This window comes from Chroicocephalus ridibundus, chromosome 1 (assembly GCF_963924245.1).
Source record: "Chroicocephalus ridibundus chromosome 1, bChrRid1.1, whole genome shotgun sequence".
NCBI classification, from domain to species: domain Eukaryota; kingdom Metazoa; phylum Chordata; class Aves; order Charadriiformes; family Laridae; genus Chroicocephalus; species Chroicocephalus ridibundus.
In genome coordinates, this window is record NC_086284.1 from 2001861 (window position 1) to 2020698 (window position 18838).

An 18838-nucleotide genomic window follows, 5' to 3' on the forward strand; every position below is an offset into this window, starting at 1 on the left:
CTAGAATCTTTTCTGTGAGGGGGTACCTGAGTGTTTTGTAAGCATCTCAAATGGCCTGTAGTGCTCTGAAGCATATGCTACATCTCATTAAACAGCTATCAAAATTGTGGTTGAGAAGCCAAGCCTGCTTGTCCCGGATTAGATGGGAATGGGCAGAGAGCACCTGGTGCTGCTCAAGAAACTGCTGCTGATGGTTCCTTTCTGCAGAGCTTTGAGGGAAGAGGCATACAAGGATGTACGAATGGCACAGCGGAGAAAGCATCTCTGGTAAAGTCAGTAGCAAATCTAGTCTTGGTTCATTGAGATTAAGCTTCCATCCAAGTGATCATCTTGTGAAACAGCTAGTTCTATGGCTTAGGTAGTGCTTTTCAGTGGTCTTCAACCAAATACACCCATCAGCAATCATCCGTGGGGTGTAATCCAGCTCCAACCTACATTCGGGGCAACCTCGTTTGCTGGAGTGTCGATAACAAATGAGATACAAATTGCGGAGAGACTCCCATCCTCCAAACCCCCAGCGTGCTGCAGTTTGCGTGCGAGCAGTAAGTGCACAAGCCTCATTTTATGTAATTTGCTGGAACCTCAAAAGGAAATTAGTGCTCTCTATAGCACTGAACCCAAATTATATGCAACCACAATTCACATGACCGGCTGCCTGTACAGTGGGAGAGGTTTCCAGACACTGTAAAGCTGGCTTTTAAAACTGTATTCTCTTAATGTTTTGGATCACATTTAAACCTTAAAATTGCCTTGATCTTTCTTCTCAGACATACTTCCTTGTTCAAATTGAGGATGAGGGCTGGTTTTCATAGACTTAGGAATGCAAGCGTTGTAATTTGTGCTGAATTCTTCCTGTCTAGGAAAAACATCGTATTTGGGAGAAATGTATGTCTGCAGCATCATGGAAACTGCCATAATCTGACAGAAATACTGTGTTTTTTGCTTGGCAAGCCTCCCACAGAAACCAATTTTGCTCTGCTCCCTCTCCCCATGAGGTGAAATAATAGCATCCCCCACGCGTGGGCTACGAGCTTCTCGTTTCTACCCTGGACTAGCTCATTTCACTCTCTAGCTAGCATAAAAAGATGTGCCAGTGGTAGGTGTGAAACAGATGTGGAATCACACAGGGAGCCTGGGAATCATGTAGAGGAGACACCAGGGTGTCTTCATTTTCCTGGGAGTCAGGAGGGCCTGGGATCTGCATGCCAAGATCATAGAATCACAGAATCACAGAACGGTTTGGGTTGGAAGGGACCTTAAAGCCCATCTAGTGCCACCCCCTGCCCTGGGCAGGGACACCTCCCACCAGCCCAGGCTGCTCCCAGCCCCGTCCAGCCTGGCCTTGGGGTATTTTTGATAGGGGGCTGAGAATTTGGGGTTTGACTCAGGAATCTGCCCGTGCGCTTGGCTGTAGCACAAGACCCGATGTCCTCATTGCTGCTTGCTCCGTCCGACCTCCCTTCTCTACCGAGTATTTTTTTATACGTGAAGAGGCAACCAGCAAGTACTTCTTGTTTCAGGCTCATCCGGGCATGAACAGCCTTTCGTTCTGTTGCTTGCATGTATGGATGCACCACGCGTCCCACCCCATTTAGGACTCTGTGCTGCTCTATTGATTCTAATAATTTCTCAGGATTTCTCTGTTTTTTTCCCCGTGACACCAAGCTTTTCTGTAGCATGGCAGTCCTGTTCTCCGTGCAGTGATCTTCCTCTTCTCCTTTACTGAAAGACACTGAAGCTTGTATTTAGACGCTTCACGCGTGTTAAGACATTTGTGAATCTAGTCAAAATCAAGAGAAATGTCAGCCTGATCTATTTCTCACCAAAGCCAAAGAAATATTCCCATTAACTTGGCTAGAATTCCATAAGAATCTTAATATCGCTTTTGTGGGAAGAAGCAAGGCATTGCATTTGTCCCAAAACTTGAGTTTCTTAAAAAAACAGCTGTATGTTATCACCTCTTACTTGGCATTAATTGTCTATCTCCACCTTTCCTATCAACAGAACAATTATGCTGTTTTTAACTATCTGCAAAGTTCCCAGGTCCTTCGCAAAGCCAGCCTGCCAAACCAGCTGTTCTTTGGGGAAGTTTGTCTCGCTCAGCTTTAAAAATCTGATTTTCTCAACGCACCGGCATCTTGTTTGAAGACAAAACCCGTATAATTTCTAGCATATGGATTATTATTTTTCTGTGGAGGAGAGATTGCTGCCCTGGAGGCTGGCAAACTGTGGGAAATCCTGACGAGTTCCCTGCTAAATTCGGCATAGAGCTGTACCCCTGCAGCCTGAAATCACAGTGCGGGGCTTGAGATTTGCACTGAAGCTCTTCCTGTGGATTAATGAAGAGAACCCTGAAGGGATTTGGCTCATGAGTTTTGTTTATTGAAGTAAACCTCCTGTAACCTGTAGGAACAGCATGGCTTTGCTTCTTCTTGCCCGTGACCCTGCCACGTGTTGCCCGTCCCGTGCCCGTCAGGGATGCCCTCGTCAGGAGAGCACTTACTCCTGTGAGATAAACCGTGCAGGATCAGGTCCCTGATGGGGAAGTGTGCTGGCACGGGGACTTTGTCGTGGTCCAGTTCTGCTCACTCGTACATTGGTGTGAATCAAAAGTTGCTGTTGTGAGACAAGGTAGAAATGGGAAGAATAATGGAAATATGTCCCTCTAATCCAGTGAAAGGAAGTTACTTGCACAAAGCAAAGCAGTTACTGGTAGAGCCTCATTAGTACTAGGGACAACTTATGTTGTAATTGAATTAGTGGACCTCATTAAAGATGGTTCCCCAGGAACTGAAACGAGCATGAAGTTGAGTTGCTTAATTATCTTTGTCTTGGAGGTTTTTTTAGCGTTCCCAGGCTCTGTGGGAGAGGAAGGAACAACGATATGAAAGGGGCAGAAATCCACAATTATATCACTTTGTAACAAAGGGGATGGCCAAGAGTGTGGGATTTTTTCAGCTGGTGACTTTGAACCCAGAAAGAGACCTGGACACTGTGAGGAGAGTTTGGAAATCATGGTCAGCACAAGGTTTGCCCAGTAACAACCGCCGAGACAGCACAGAGGGGGATCTTCTCTCCAGGTTTCAGAGAAGATGCGCTGAACGGTGTCTTCCCCATGCCCCACAGCATCATGGCTTTGTTTTTTTTCCAAGCACACACACATACAAATTAAAGGTAAGAAGAAGCTGCAAGACATTTAAAATGAGAAATTAAAGGATTACCCCTACCATGTGCCTTCTTCCCTCTTTTTATGCAAATAGTATTTTCCATACAGCTTTTCCAGGGTGGGATGTGGTGCAGGACAGGCTCCGTGGCAGTCCGTCCCCGCCAGCAAGAGGAGCTGGTGCCGTCTCAGGGGGGATTAGTTTAGCTTCTGGTGCTGACCTCTTATGGGAGGAACTTGGCTTGCAGATAATCAAGGTACATCCTGGCTGTAAAACTGGACAGGTGCAAGTATCTATGGAAAACACATTACAGGAAAAATCTGTATGGAATAAGCTTATGAAGTTGCCTGGCTATTAGGACTTCCCTAGACTGTTAGGACTTGCCTGGCTACTAGGACTTCCCAAGGGGATCAGCCGTGCCTGCTCTTGCCGCCTGCAGTGGTGTCCCTGCGTGTCTGTATTTCCCCCCTTCTCTGCTCTTATCAGACCGCGAAGTTCCCTGTTCCCGGGACTCTTTCCGAAGGGTTGGGAGATGCTCACTCACCCTTGTTTGCTCGGCTCAGGGACTGCCAGGCCAGCTTGCAGTTGCGTGGGTTGGGGACTGTGGTCCCAGAGGCTGCCTGAGACCCACAGCTTGAGTCCCGGCGTCGTGGAGGGCAATGGCCTGGGACTCTACAAACTGCATAAAGCCCTTGGTGTGGCCATCTGGGCCACCCCACAGCCCTCCCTGGCTACTAATTGCACTCTAGAGATACGGAAAAATGCAGTAAGCCAAGACTTTGCTCCAAAAAGATGCTGAGCATCTGGAGGTGGTCTGAGCCGCAGCGGACTCTGCATGTTCTGCACTAGGTAACCAGCTCTGGATTAAGCCCCCATTGCCTTAACAACAGCTTCCTGGTACCCTGGGAACTACCGCTCTGTGCCTTTGTTCCCACCTATGCAAGTATGATCTGTAAGAAGTACATTATAAGGGTAAGCCATGCTGGCATCCCCCCTGCTTGTATTCGTCCCCGAGGGAAACGCCCCCTTCTCACCGCACTGCTAAAAGTAATCGTTATCTGTGAATTGGCTTCGCCCCTCAGTTTCGGAAATAAGTGCTTTTATGGGCTTGAGCTGCAAAGAGGGAGCTGCCACACAACAGACCTGGTGCTGTCAGCGATAAGAAAACAGCAGCATTTGAGGTTCTTTGCAGCAAGCCTTTTTCAGAACAAAACCCCCTCGCGTAGCCCCGACGTAGCGTGAAGCCTTGTGGGCAGCTGATATTTTTGCCTTTGTTTTTGGGTGGTGACATAGCATCTGCCCTCTCCGTGCCAGCTCCTTTCCCACACATTTAGAAATGAATCGGAGCACCTGGCTTCAGCCCTGCAGGGCTGTGGCTCACCGTCTAATCATTAGACCTTTCACGACCAGAAAAAGCGTGGCACAATATGGCTTTCAGGCAGCCTTAATAAAAAAAACCCCGACCCTAAAAGCTTTAATCTTAAACATAGCAATACCTCAGTGAATTCCAGCTTTTGATCTGGGGCAGAATGTGTTTCCAAACTCATTTCACGCTGTGCTGTTTCAGTGAATGTAACCGCTTCACCCAGGGGTCCTACTCCGAGACCTTCCGAGAAACTTCAGAAAGCAGAAAGTTAGGGCAGGCAATTTCTGCTCCGCTCCCGACCCTGCCGCAGAGCCGCTCGCTGATGGACCACCTCCGTACTTAAAAGTGGTTTGGAGATTTAACTGGTTGTGAGGGCGGCGGCTTCTTCATCACGCGTGGTCGCAATTGCTCCAGTATGAAGATGCTTAGACTGGTTTAACTCATTCAGGTGCGGTACATGCAGTGAGCTGGAGATGCCGTATGTCAGCCTGACCATGCTTCCCTTGGACTGGTAACAGCACAGCTCTGGCTGTGTTTAAACAGCTTAATCTGCTCTTGCAATCCAAAAACATGCATTCATGTGCGCAGATCTCCAAATTGCTTAAAATTCAAGTTCAGAGTCTTGCATTTGCCGTGTCTTGAAACGGTGAGTTGGCACTGGGGGCTAGGCTCCTGGCGCTCGGCAGACCTAAAAACTACCCAGAAATTAAGCGCCGAGCAGAATCGTGTGCAAGAACGTCCCTCCCAGCCCAAGTTAACACACACAAACCGCTCTACAACCCCACGCTGCCTTTTGACCCTCTTCAGTCTTATTAATGCTTACGTTAACTCCCGGTACCACCTCAGGAGGTTTCCCCGCGCACTGCTGAACGCTTTGCAGCCTGGTGAGTTCCTCCTGAAAGGCAAAACCAACCCAGCAGATCTGAAGGGCCAGTGTCCGAATACAAGTGCTGCACCTTGGTGGCAGCTGTGGTCCCGTCAGAGCTCTCACGCCGCCCCTGGGTGAAGGGAAGCTGGATGCTCCTGGCCGCGCGGGGCTGTTGGAGACGGCAGCCGGGTAGAGCCCAACCCACTGGGAAAAGAAAGGGGGATACTAGTGGGGGTGCAGAGTGCTGTTTCTGTAAGGCGTCATGGTGTTATTTTGAAGAGAAATGAGCTGAAATATAGAATTTTTTCTTGTATTTGGTGTGTGATCATTTAATGAAATATTGAAGCTTTTCCTGATCTTAGTGGGTGGAAAATAACTGAAAGGGTTTTTTTTCCTATGGAAAAAATACTGCAAGAAGACTTTTAGTGGTTGGGGGTGGCGGTGCCTAGGATACTGCATTTCGGCCTTTTCTATCTCTTTTAGAAGAGGAACTGGAACTGGTTTACTTTTTTTGCTGAGCTTTATTTCTCTTGCAGGGGATGAGCGGGGTCAGGTCTGTGGCCAGCCTGTGATGTGACTCTAGACAAGAAAGGGGAGTATTTACTGCCAGATATTCCTGCCTCCCGTTATCTGTCCTCCATGTTCAAAGGTCGCAGGAAGTAAAGGCTTTGAAATTGTTGCGCTTTATTTTTTTGCCATACATCGCAGACAAACTTTGACATTCGCAGCAGCTGTATTTTCCCCGCCATGATACAATATTGTCGGTGTAAAGCCAAATACTGGCGCAGAGCTGATCCCAGTGTTGGTCTCAGTCTAGTGTTTCGGGAGTCTCCAGTCAGGAGAATACAGACGGTTGCAAGTTTTCTGACGTAGATTTGTTGCGTTTTTTAAATTAAAAAATGATGACTCACGGGAACTCAAACTTTATCTTGTGGGAATGTACCAGTTCTGCTATGATGCTCATTTAGGGGAAGGCTTCTCAGGTCCGGGGGGGAAATTTGGGTGAGAAATGTCAGGCGCTTCAGCAGAACCAGCCACGTCCCGGGTACAACGTCCATCAACGACTGCAGAGACCTTGATGCCATTCCTGGGGTTGACAGCCCGTTCTTGCCTCCTGGGCAACGCTGACTCCTCCTCTGCTGCCTGGAAGGGGAGCGACTTCTCTCTGCCATGTTCTTGTGTCAAAGATTTGGAAAATACTTGGCTCTATCCTGATGCAGAGCAGAAAAAAATACGAAAATGCTTGTGGGATAAAGATTGTTTTCTTCTCAGACGTCTTGGAGACTGAATATCTTTTCTGAAATGTACAAAGACTATTTTTTTTAATTGGCAGTAGTGCACAACTCAGTAATAAAGGAGTTGCGCTCTGTACGAGGCATGGATCTGGCAAACAGGAGAAGCGGTTTCAGTCCTTTCCTCTGTCCTTTTACAGGCTACGTGACATTGCTGAAAGTTTGACAAACATTTTCATCACCATCCGCACGACTTACAGCTCTTCCAGTGGTCCATTCCCACTGCCGAATGTCCCCAGCGGCTGCGCCCAGGTTTGCCAGTGTCTGCAGAGCCATCTATGGCGTATCACCAGCCAGGGGAGCTGCTCTCAGCTCAAATGACCTGGTTATTTTTAATCCGGGTACTTCCTCTCCCTCATTAACCATGTGACTGCACTCATGCTTGTGCTGGCACAGCCGTTGGGATGGCACAGGGACAGGAACAAGCAACAGGAGGTGAAGGAAAGCTGCCAAAACCAAGTTCATCGAGATGTGTCCGCGGTTTTTCTTGTGCAACATTAATAACAGTTATTTGTCTTGGAGAAACACTAAATCCATGGAAGAAAATAGCAGTTTAAAAGCTATGTAGTCATAAAGCTGCTCATTAAGATTTTGTCAAGCATTTGTCTGTGTGCTTGAGTAGATGTAGTCCAATAATTACCAGTTTTGAATATTTTACTGCCAACTGTTCATCAAAATATGAATCAGTTGGTTAGTTATGGGTGAAGTTTTCATTAGGATTTAAGCTCCTTAGACGCTACTGAAAATGTTTCCCTCTATCCTGCTGTCTAATCTGCTATCAGCATAGCAGAAATCCCATTAATTAAGGACTAAGACCTTTTATAATCTTCTTCCCAGACTGCAGAATGCATTTACCATTGCTGGTCACCAGGCTGAGTCCAGCACAGGGAGCTGCTGGTCGCCTGGAGCATCAGCCCCTGCGTGCACGGGAGCAGGACACGCGCAGGCTTCTGCTAGGAAGGATGAAATTGTCCCCTAAGAGCAGGGTTATCCCATACGATCTAGTAATTGAGCTTCAGCCGTGGGCCAGTGTCAACTGCTTAATAAGACCTATGGCACTCTGTGTGCTCCTTGAATGAAAAAAAAAAGGTTTAGCACTGGGAAAGCATCCTACATGTCATGTCTGTCTTCTGTGCTGCTGGTACGCCGTTAATACACATCGTGTCTGGTGGAAGACTAGAAAGTAACTGAAGTTGATGAGTTGGGTTTACTATTCAGTATCCGAATCTAAATTATCTGCAGGTTAGCAAATGTGACGTCCATCTACAAGAAGGGCCATAACGACAATCTGGGGATTGCAGGCCTGTCAGTCTCACCTCAGTGCCAGGGAAGGTTATGGAGCAGATCATCCTGAGTGCCATCACATGGCACATCCAGGACAACCAGGAGATCAGGCCCAGTCAACATGGGTTTATGAAAGGCAGGTCCTGCTTGACCAACCCGATCTCCTTCTATGACAAGGTGACCCACTTAGTGGATGAGGGGAAGGCTGTGGGTGTTGTCTACCTAGACTTGAGTAAAGCCTAACTGGCTACTCATGGCTTGGATGGGCGTACACTTCGCTGGGTAAAAAAACAGCTGGAAGGCTGGGCCCACATAGCGGTGGTGAATGGAGTTAAATCCAGTTGGTGGCTGGTCACAAGTGGTGTTCCCCAGGGCTCAGTACTGGGGCCAGTTGTGTTTAACATCTTTATCAATGATCTGGATGAGGGGATGGAGTGTACTTCAGTAAATTCACAGATGACAGCAAGTTGGACAGGAGAGTCGATCTGCTTGAGGGTAGGAAGGCTTTGCAGAAGGATCTGGACAGGCTGGATCAATGGGCCAAGGCCAACTGTATGAGGTTTAATAAGGCCAAGTGCTGGGTCCTGCACTTGGGTCACACCAACCCCATGGACGCTACAGGATGGGGGCAGAGTGGCTGCAGAGCTGCCTGGTGGAAAAGGACCCGGGGGTGTTGGTCAACAGCCGGCTGAATATGAGCCAGCAGTGTGCCCAGGTGGCCGAGAAGGCCAACAGCATCCTGGCCTGTGTCAGGAACAGTGTGGCCAGCAGGACTGGGGCAGTGACCGTCCCCCTGCCCTGGGCACTGGCGAGGCCCCACCTCGAGGGCTGTGTCCAGGTTTGGGCCCCTCACACCAAGAAAGACATTGAGGTGCTGGAGCGTGTCCAGAGAAGGGCACCGGAGCTGGTGAGGGGTCTGGAGCACAAGTCTGGTGAGGAGCGGCTGAGGGAGCTGGGGGTGTTCAGCCTGGAGAAGAGGAGGCTGAGGGGAGACCTTCTCGCTCTCTGCAGCTCCCTGAAAGGAGGGGGTAGCCGGGCGGGTCGGTCTCTTCTCCCAAGGAACAGGCAATAGGACAAGAGGAAACGGCCTCAAGTTGCACCAGGGGAGGTTTAGGATGGATATTAGGAAAAATTTCTTCATGAAAGGGGTTATCAAGCATTGGACCAGGCTGCCCAGGGCAGTGGTGGAGTCACCATCCCTGGAGGTGTGGCAACTTGGCAGTGTTAGGTTGATGGTTGGACTTGATGATCTTAAAGGTCTTTTCCGTCCTAAATGATTCTATGATTTTATGATTCTAAACCTGTTATGTGATTTGTAAAGGACTGTGAGAGCTGGGCTTTCAGGAGGGCCATTGAAGCTTGTAGGCGTGAGCTAACACAGTAATATAAGAAAAGCATGAAGTGAAAGAAACCCTAAGAATGTGTACACTATAAAGTCGTGTACACTTTAGACACCAACCAAATTCAAATGGCAAAAGGGTGTGAATCATCAAAGCCCTGCTGGTGCTGGGACTGCTAATGCAGAAGCTGCAGGGTCTGGGTGGTCCGAGCCCCACGGTCCCCGCGGGGGAGGACTGCCTCCAGGGCCTCGGGGGCCGCATGCTGTTGCTTGCTTTCCTCCTGGTTATCCTGCCGTTTGAACGTGCCTTCCTCTTTTCTTCCCAGGGAATGGCTTTTACGCTTGAAGAGAGGCTGCAGCTGGGAATTCATGGCCTCCTTCCTCCTTGCTTCTTGAGCCAAGATGTTCAAGTCCTCCGCGTGATGAAAAACTTCGAGAACAAGTCTAACGATCTAGACAAGTATGTCAAAACCATCTTATTTCCTCCCCTCTCCCCCTTTAATTTTCAGTTCTTTAAAGCCCCCAGAAAGACTTGAGAATCCTGCTTCAAAGCACACAGGTTTCCCTCAGGCACTTTTTCCAGCTGTCCGTTCTCTCCGGCACCAGGAGTGTTTATTCTGGCCTGTCTGCCTTCACCTCAGTTACGTGCCATCCCAGTTCCAAGACAGCGCCGGTACTGCCCCTTTCTCCACCGCGTTGTGGAGAGCTCTGGTACGAGCCTGGCGATGCGCTGCACTCTGGGCACAAGTGCAGACGGAAGGGCAGAGCGCTGGGGCGAGCACACGGACTACTCGTGCCTGTCTGTGTGCGCAGCAATGCCTTCTCTAAAGTGCTGGCTGGAAGAACAGGAAGAACCTGCCTGCCGATAGGAAAAAAGTAAAAATACCAGAAGCGATGATGAGTGTCGACTAATCTTTCTGCTCCTGAGCTTCCGTTGCATCCAGTATTGTTCATCAGGGTTACTGATGCGAGGTGGCGTTTGGCTCCTGATGTGTCGGGTGGTAGGGTTTGCATCTCCATCTGTCTCGGCTGCCGTTGATCTGGGGGCTGTGGCAGCAGGACTCATCCCCTGTGGAGAGATTGCATTGGGTTTTCTCTGTCACAAAGGCCCGGGCTGATCTCGCCAATTACGTATTGTTGGGGGTGCGTGATGCCTTTCTGAAGCCGCGCTGCGAGATTGGGTGCTGAACACGGAAGGGAGTCTGTCCTTATGGTCATACAAGTTTCTCAGACAGAACGTCGTTTGCAATCTCTCTTCGCTTTTTGAGCTTTTCCTTTTTCTGGCTTCAAGCTGACAACTTCAGTCTTGGCCAATGAAGCGTTTTCAAGAAAGAAAAATCTTTGGAGAAATGTAACACATGCGAGGTCACTAAGTGCTCACATAGACCTGGTGCTGCACGTGTAAGTCTGGGCAACACTAATAATACAAAGTTGATTTAACATTTCCATTTTCTGAACTAACGCGTTTGTCTTCTTTTTTTTCAAAGATGTAATTTAACTGTCCTTCAGGTTTTAGTGATCAAGTACTTGAGAATGCAGGAGAATGGAGAGAGAGGTTTTGTAGAAATATTTTAGGAAAGACAGTGCTTTGAAATGTGCATATTAACATTTGCATATATGCATATTTCATCTTCTAGATTGCATAATAAATTCTGATAGTAAAGACGATGTCCCGCTCTGTCCCAGGTAGCCCCGAATCCTGCTTTTGACCTTTTCGATTACAGTTGTTTCCAATGCAGCTTGTGAAGCCCTGAGGGTACGCGTGGGTCTGACCTCCAGCTCTACCGAGTCTCTGGGAGCTCTTGGTGAGGGCGGTGGAGCCCTCAGGTCCTCTGGGAAGTTTTGCTCCGAGGATCTGCTCACAGTGTAGAACTGAGGAGTGTCGGAGCTTGGGAGAACGGAGCGAGCCAGCTACTGCTTTTTGTGAGTCTGCCAACATCCATAAATACTGATATTTATCTATTCCATTTTACTTCTAAGGTACATTGTTCTTATGACATTGCAAGACAGGAATGAGAAGCTTTTTTATCGAGTGCTGACCTCCGACATCGAGAGATTCATGCCCATCGTCTACACCCCAACAGTTGGCCTGGCTTGCCAGCAGTACGGCTTGGCTTTCAGGAGACCACGGTGAGTGAAGAGACTGCTCTTGCCCCTTTCTTAATTCCGTGTGAATGTTTCTTTTGTCCCCACAGTCCATCTTTCTGTGGGTGGCCCAAAACGCCTAAAACCCAATCCCTCATCAAGAGATGGACCAGCAAGCAGCTTCGTGTGTGTACATTTGATGGTGAGCTGGGGAGTGGAGAATAGCGCTGCCTTCTTCCTATAAACAGCGAACAGAGTGGGTTTGTTCTCTAACAGTGCAGTACAGTCTGTGCGACTTCGCTCCAAACGCCTCCCTGAACCTCGGGCTGCCGCCCTCCCTGTCCGCTCTCTCAGGAGCACCGGGTGCCTTCAGCAGTGCTGGCGTTGGAGTAATTGCTGGATTTGGGATACATTGTGCTGATTTTGAACTTTGTATGCGCTTCCACAAACCGCCCTGCACGAATCTTTTTCACAGGAGGCGATGCCCTGCATCAGTGCCTTCCTCGCTGCTCAGAGCGGTTACTGTGCACATTCATGCAACATTAAACACTGTGTACCGTGTTGGAAGGCCCCGTTCTGCGTAATTCTTTTTAATGATTAATGTTTAGATAAAGCCCTCATTAGCATTCTGAAATACATTTTAGTCCTAGCCTGAAAGTTCAGTGGTAAAGTTCAGTTTTCTTTGCAAGCTTTTTATTTTTTGTGTCCTTGACACGTACCAGTAGGCAGATAAAAACTTTAGCTTTTGCTATAAAAATATGTGAAGTAAAGGAATGGAATAACAGTGGTTTAAAAGCGTTTCACGAGCATGAGGTATAACTGCAGCTTCAGCTGAGAGTAGCATGACAGATGGGGAAACTGAGGCAAGTTCTACGAAGTGACTCAAGGCCACAGTGGGGACCCTGAGGCAGACCTCGAAGCCGTAAGGGCTGTGTAGACAGATGATGAATAACATCATGGCTAAGGTTACCTCGGCAAACACGCTTGCATCCTGTTTGTCATCAAAATTTCTGGTAAAGCCACCGATTCCTTCGCACGAGCGGCTCCTCAGGACTGCTTTTTGGCTTGTGGCGATCCCAGGTAACTGCGTTCTGTTCCCTGGTACCCAGCCGCTGGATCTGCTGGGCTGTGGTGACGTCATTCATCTGGTCGGGCTTTGATCGTATCCCCTCCTGCTCCTCAGTGCGAATGAGGAACCCAGAGGAGGAATTGTCCTCTGGGCGCGGGGAGGACACCTGCTTCTTCTGGGCAGGCGTGAGAGGTATCAGAGATGAGAGAGCCCAGACTCCGTCTCCGGGTGTTGAGCTGGGAGCGCTGTCAGGCCGGGAAGAGCAAATGTTGCCGGTTCTCAGCTAATCGGGATTCACAGCCGCAATTCCTGCTGTACAGCCACCGTGTCTCTGCCTTCAGTCTGCCTTTACCTTGCAAGAAGTTAAGACAGTATTTGGGAGTTTTGCTTCTTTCCTTCTCCATTCCTGATGTTATCCTCAGGAAAGCAGGGATTTCTTGCCACATACGGGACTCTTTCTGCAGTTGTTGCTGTTGGAGAATTCCCCTTCCCGTAACTCTCTTCTTTCTCACGTGTTAAACCCACAGTATTTTACTGATACGGTAAGAACATCTGCTCTCGTGGTCTGGCAGTTTTGCTGCTGAACTTGGGTTTGCAGCTGTTCTGGATTCCAGCTGGTGGCTTCCGCGGGAAAGGGCAAACTGTCGTGCCCTTAGTACACTGACTTTCCTATAGCGGGGAGTTTCTTTCCCTGAAGACGTAGAGTGAATTTCAGCCTGGCCTCAGAGTTGGTTTTAATCAAGATTTTTTTTAGCAAAAAGAGTGGTTTTGTTGCAAAAAGAAAAGAGCTATTATATCAGGTAAAGTAATGAGATTAAAATGAGAAGCATTCATATGTGCTTTTTTTGTCAGTCTGACTCTCCTTGTCTTGCAGCATGTATTTTCTCTTCTGGAGCACGTTTGTACATCAGGAGCTGGCTGCAAGACACTTAGTTCAGGGTAGGGCACCAACGCTTTCTGCTGAGATCATTGGGACCTGCAGATTTGGGGAGCTCAGGAATTAAGATCTAAGTTTGAATTTCTGGCTCTTCCCATATTTATTATCCTAAGCTGCGTGGAAGTCTGAAAAGCTGATTCTTCTAATTGTATTTGTATTGGAAGGTTTCTAAAACAGAAAGACACCCACGTAAATGCATGTCACTGTTGTTTTGGGGAGAACGCGGCACCTAGAACTGGAGAGGATCTCCAGGCCGTTCAGTTCTGCTCTGCTGTCACAGGCAGCCTTAGCATATAACCCTGCTCGTTAACTGATTGTGTGTTATTGTAAATCTGCACTAAAGCTGCCCTACGGAGCCCATTCCAGTACTTAACTCTCATATAGTAGAAAGTGGTTTTCCCCCAGTATATAACCGACGTGTTCTTTGCCGATGTCATCCTCTCTACAGTGGCCTTTTCACGTTCAGCCTGGTGGTTTTCTTGCCTGTAGTTCGTGCTGTTCGGTCCAGGTTGTCCCACTCCGGAGTCCCCTGTTTGGCTACATTTCTTCTGAAGTGCACCAGAGAAGAGTGAGCACCGCTTCACCGCGGAGGACTGGCAGTGCCGAGGAGGCTGGAGCAGTTACATGTCGGCGTTTGCTAACACGTCCCAGCGTGCCCTCGCCTTTTTTGGCATTGTCTGAGTGGCCTGGTCACTGTGATGCAATTTGTCATCTTCTCCCAGTGAATCCTTTCTTTGACACCGTTACCCCACCAGATATGTGCCACTCCGTAATTGTGCTTAGCATTTCTCCTCGCTACATGTCCTGCTGTGAACTCTGTCCGGTTGGTTTGGGCTCATCTCTCCAATGAATCAAAGTCTTTCTAAATCTGTCCTCTGGCGTGCCGTGCCTCCCAGCCCAGCTCTTTGGGCAGCGAGGAGCTGGATGAACGTGTGCTGCAGCAATTACCTTTTCATCCAAACTGCCGCATTTAATACTATTGGTCAGGCAAGGGAGATGAGACGTCTCGGGTTTAAAACACTTCGTGGTGCTCCAACAGGGATGGTCACGCACATATAGCACAGCTTATGGTGAGGAGGGAAGTCCACAGAGTATTATGCAGTCTTTCTGTGGCCGCAGCAGTAGCAATTAGTGACTTGTGGACACAATAAACTTCTTCCCTCTGTTGAGATCTTTCTCAGCCCCATTAGTGCTTGGCTTTATATTTGAAGGTTGAGCCTGGAAAGATTAAAGCATGAGTAACTTGCTTACAAAGCAACTCTTGTACAAGAGCATCTGAAAATAGTCCTATGAGATCCAGCGGGGCTTCTCTCATCAGGATGCATCTATCAGTGTTCGCATGGCTGCAGATTTTGTTTGCCAGATACGGGCTGTCATAATTGCAGGGCTCAATGCCTCTTCTACCCTTCCTGGTCACTGCGTACAAATTCTTAAGGGTAGAGCTTTCACCTGCGCTCCCGTGGGACTGGGCTCCAGAGTTCTCCTCCCGGGTCAGGGCTCCAGCATCCCCTCTGCCAGCAGATCTGCTCCGAATGGGGTCAGACATCTGCCGTTCTTTCCTTTCGAAAAGCTACACAACCAGCAGTCTTAAAACACAGGTTTTCTCTGTTTACCAGTAGAAGAGAGTGGGGAAGAAAGGCTTGCAAACATGGAACTCTTGGCACGCTCATCTATGCTGCCCGTAGTGTCCCCCCTTCTCTGCTGGGCCAGGCAGAGCTCCTGTGCCCCAGCAGGTCCCGTCTCTTCCCCAAACTCCTACTGCCTCTCTCTTCAGGAGTCGCTTGAAATTCTCCAAGCAGGCTTTTCTTTTTACTTGGTCTCACACTTTTGCCGATGTGCTGAAAACTCAGGTTTTCAGAACGGCTGGAAGGGAGGTCGATCCGTCAAATTTTTAAAAATGGCATTCTGGAACCATCCCCCTAAGAGCCCTGACGTTTTTGCTGGAAGGTGTCTATGTTGAATAACAGTTTTCCTATCTTGTTTTCCAGACAGTTCCCTGCTGAGTTACCCAAATTTGGTTTTTTGAAGTCATGCAATAAGCATTAAAATCTTCAGGCCAAAGTACAGTGTCATTTTATATTTTGTATTTTTAAAATAATAAAAGAAGACATTATTGTGTAATCCGTAAGTGCAGGTCGAAGTACCAAGAAATTTCACCTCCATCACACTTGTGATAAGGACCCTGTCAAAATTTCTGACTTGTGTGATCAGACCGCATTAAATAAGCGCGAGAGAAGAGCACTTATGTCCAACGAAGAGCCTTCCAAGCCACGGATCCTGTCTGCAGCGGTGGCCAGTAGCAGGTACCTCAGGAGGAGAATAGGACTGGGGGAGGTACATGTTCTCACTTGTTGGGAGCTTCTCAGGTTATGCTCCTCCACAGTTCGTGTCTCAGGGTCTTGTTGTAGTTTTGTTAGAAAAAATCTGCTGCCACGTTTGTCTTCACGTGTTGTGCAGTGCTTGTGACCCAGACGTATTCGCATTGTCAAGGACAAAGTATATTGCTGGACACAGTGTCCCACAGTGACAAGGTGTGGATCGTGTCTCCGTTTGGTTCCTGATGCTCGAGGGTGGCCCAGACTTGAGGGAGATTCCTTGCAGAGCTGTACAGCGTCAGATCCTATGGCTGAAATACGCCGCTTTGCAGTCTGTCTCCTGCCATCCCTCCCTGGTTATTCCCTCCTCCTTTCCACCGCCCTTGTATCCCGCACAGATGTCCATGCATCTGTGCAGTCATCTGGTTCGGGAATACAGGTAGGTAGAGCCAGGTCTTTTGTGGGGGCCAGGCTAGCGGCCATGCGGATAGCCGGTTCACCGCCAGCTGCAGCAGGAGTCGTGCAGGAGCAGGAGCAAGCTGCGGAAGGCATGGGGAGGACAGCGCCGTTATGTTCCCCAGCGGCGAGGATATAATTTGGCTTCAAGCAGAAGGCAGGGTACCCTGGGTACTAGGGAACACGGGCCTTGGCAGCGTTTGCTTTTCAAAGCCTGGGGGTCCTTCATCCTCGTCGGGAGTTTGGTAGGGGGAAGGAATGAAGTGTGGCAGAGCAGGGCTTGCAACTTGCTGAGGCACTGAAAGAGGGAAAGAGGAATTTTCATTCTTCCATCTCATTAGTAGAAAGAGTCACTGTTATCTTAGGAAACGCTTTCATCAGCCCTGAAAGCTTTGAGACTGTGATTGAGAGTCCTTTTTGCTCTAGAGTGAAGATACAAAGTCCTCTACAAAGAAAAGTGTGTAGTAGTATTGTGATCTTCTTTCCTTTTTTGCTTTTTCTTTTCTTTTTTTTTCAATGTAAAATGTTATTCATGAATATCAGGGGAGTTCTTACGCAGCACAGGACAGAACCTGTGCAATGCTATTTAAAAGGTATTTTTTAAGCTGGAGGATCTTTTTTAATTGTGACGGTAACTTTGGAAAGAGACTTTATACTTTTTCACAAAGACAAAGCAGAGAGGGGACTTATCTCAGGGCATGGAATCAGAGCTGTATTTCTTCTGTGATAGTGCGGAATAGTTTATTACAGTGGCGTATGACCACAGTCTCGCGAGACACTGGGTAATTCGTGAGCATACTGGTGTTTGAAAGTATAAAGTTGTCAGTTGCTCTGCAAAAGCTTTTGGTACCCCCTGAGAGCAGGTCTGGAACAGGTCAGAGCGTCACCGTCGGAGGAGAGCTATGGGGACAGAAAAAACTTGCTTAAAGTTCACTCTTCTCTTCTGGAGACATAAATACCCTTGAGGACTGACGGCAGAACAATGCGAAACGTGCTGGGATGAAGCCGAACCTGGAGAACGACAGCTAACAGGGTGCAGGTGGTGCGAAAATCAAGGCTGACAGAATAATGATCTGTGTCTCTGATGAAAAATGAGCGAGTGAAACATCAATCTACAGAATTGTCTTGTCAACAGATCTGGCTCTGCTGAGGCTTTTGTTTTAGTGGTGTTGCACAGGCTGAGCAGCAAGAGAGAAGGTTACCTGCTGTTTCTAGACTCTTTGAACCCAAACCAAATGGAAATTAGAACAAAGGTCTGAATCCCATAGACTTTTCCCTAACCGCAAATTGCCTGCACTCCCTCTTCTATAAAACAGTGGAGACCAAAAGTGAGTGAGAAGACTGGGTTTTGGATTATTGTCCTGAAAATTGTACTTTGAAACCCCTTTAGGCAATCTGCATTTTCGCAAAAGCACTGATTGTTGTAACCTCTCCTGTTGTGACCAGCCTGGTTTATCCTTCTTCCAGAAGCAGCCGCAGTCAGTGTAAGAGAAGATGAATGTGTTTCATGATCTGCATTTAGATAACATCACCATGAGCAGACGGGTCTTGCAGCAGACTGAAGGGAGGGGTCTGTGGAAGGTGTCATGGGGACAACGTGTAGCCAGGAAGCCCTGAAGACACTGGTAGAGGTTATAGGTGGGAGATAGTCATAGACTGGTTTGGGTGGGAAGGGACCTTTAAAGGCCATCTAGTCCAAACCCCTGCAATGACCGGGACGTCTTCAACTAGATCAGGTTGCTCAGAGCCCCGTCCACCCCGACCTGGAATGTTTTCAGGGATGGGGCATCTCCCACCTCTCTGGGAAACCTGGGCCAGTGTCTCACCACCCTCAGAGTAATGAATTTCTTTCTTATATCTAGTCCTGTTATGGGGCCGGGTTATGGAATGAGGAGGAGAAGACCGTGGCTAGAGTAGGTGAGAAGGAAGCAGTTAGCACAGAGGGAGCCCAGGCCTTCTGAGAATGGTTCAGTCTGTCTGGAAACCTCTGCTGAGAGGTTCAAGGGTTCCCACTGCTCACTCCGTGCTGACTCCGCTTTTTCCAGACAAGTCTTTTCAGCGTGCTGTACCTCCATCCTTCTCCCTTCTCCCTTCACCCTTCAGTTAAGTGGTTCTCAAGCTGGGGTTAACAGCAAAGTCTCGCATTAATCGATGAAGGTCAGGCTTTCCCCTGCTGTCAGAGGAGACTGAGATTTAAGTCTGTTGAAATTCCCTGATTTACCAGGAGAAGCTCAGAGGAAGAGGTGGGGTTGGCCAAAAGAAAAGAGGTTGACCTGGTGAAGGAAATTCAAGAGGATGTGTTCGCATTTAATCTGGCATAAATCTCTGCTGCTGCCACAAGGAGCAACCCCACCTTAAACAAAAGATGCCAAAGCCAGGGAGGAGGGAGGAGAATTATTTAGAATAATGAGTACCAGGATGTAAATGGGAGGGGAAATAACGCTGTCTGTCAGAAACCCTCGGACAGCAATATCCACTGGGCGGTGGGGCAGCCTCCCATGGACTACGCGTCATGACTTGGGGACATCTTTTATGAGGAGTCCTCTTTTTTAACTGTTTAGTTTATGGAATATTTATTTATTTATAATTCATAAATGCTACATTTTTATTATATAATTTACATTGACTTTTAGATGCCACTGCAGGGTAGCTGTGAGATGCAG

At 48.2% G+C, this 18838-nt stretch overlaps 1 protein-coding gene across 1 annotated transcript in view; it reads left to right on the plus strand.

Annotated features, from left to right (window-relative positions):
* Positions 1-18838, plus strand: part of ME3 (malic enzyme 3) — a 128458-nt gene that overhangs the window by 58300 nt on the left and 51320 nt on the right. Inside the window, exons 2-3 of the mRNA XM_063325349.1 lie at positions 9640-9773; positions 11294-11443. Coding sequence (XP_063181419.1) covers positions 9640-9773; positions 11294-11443 — 284 coding nt within the window. The remainder of the gene's footprint in view (positions 1-9639; positions 9774-11293; positions 11444-18838) is intronic.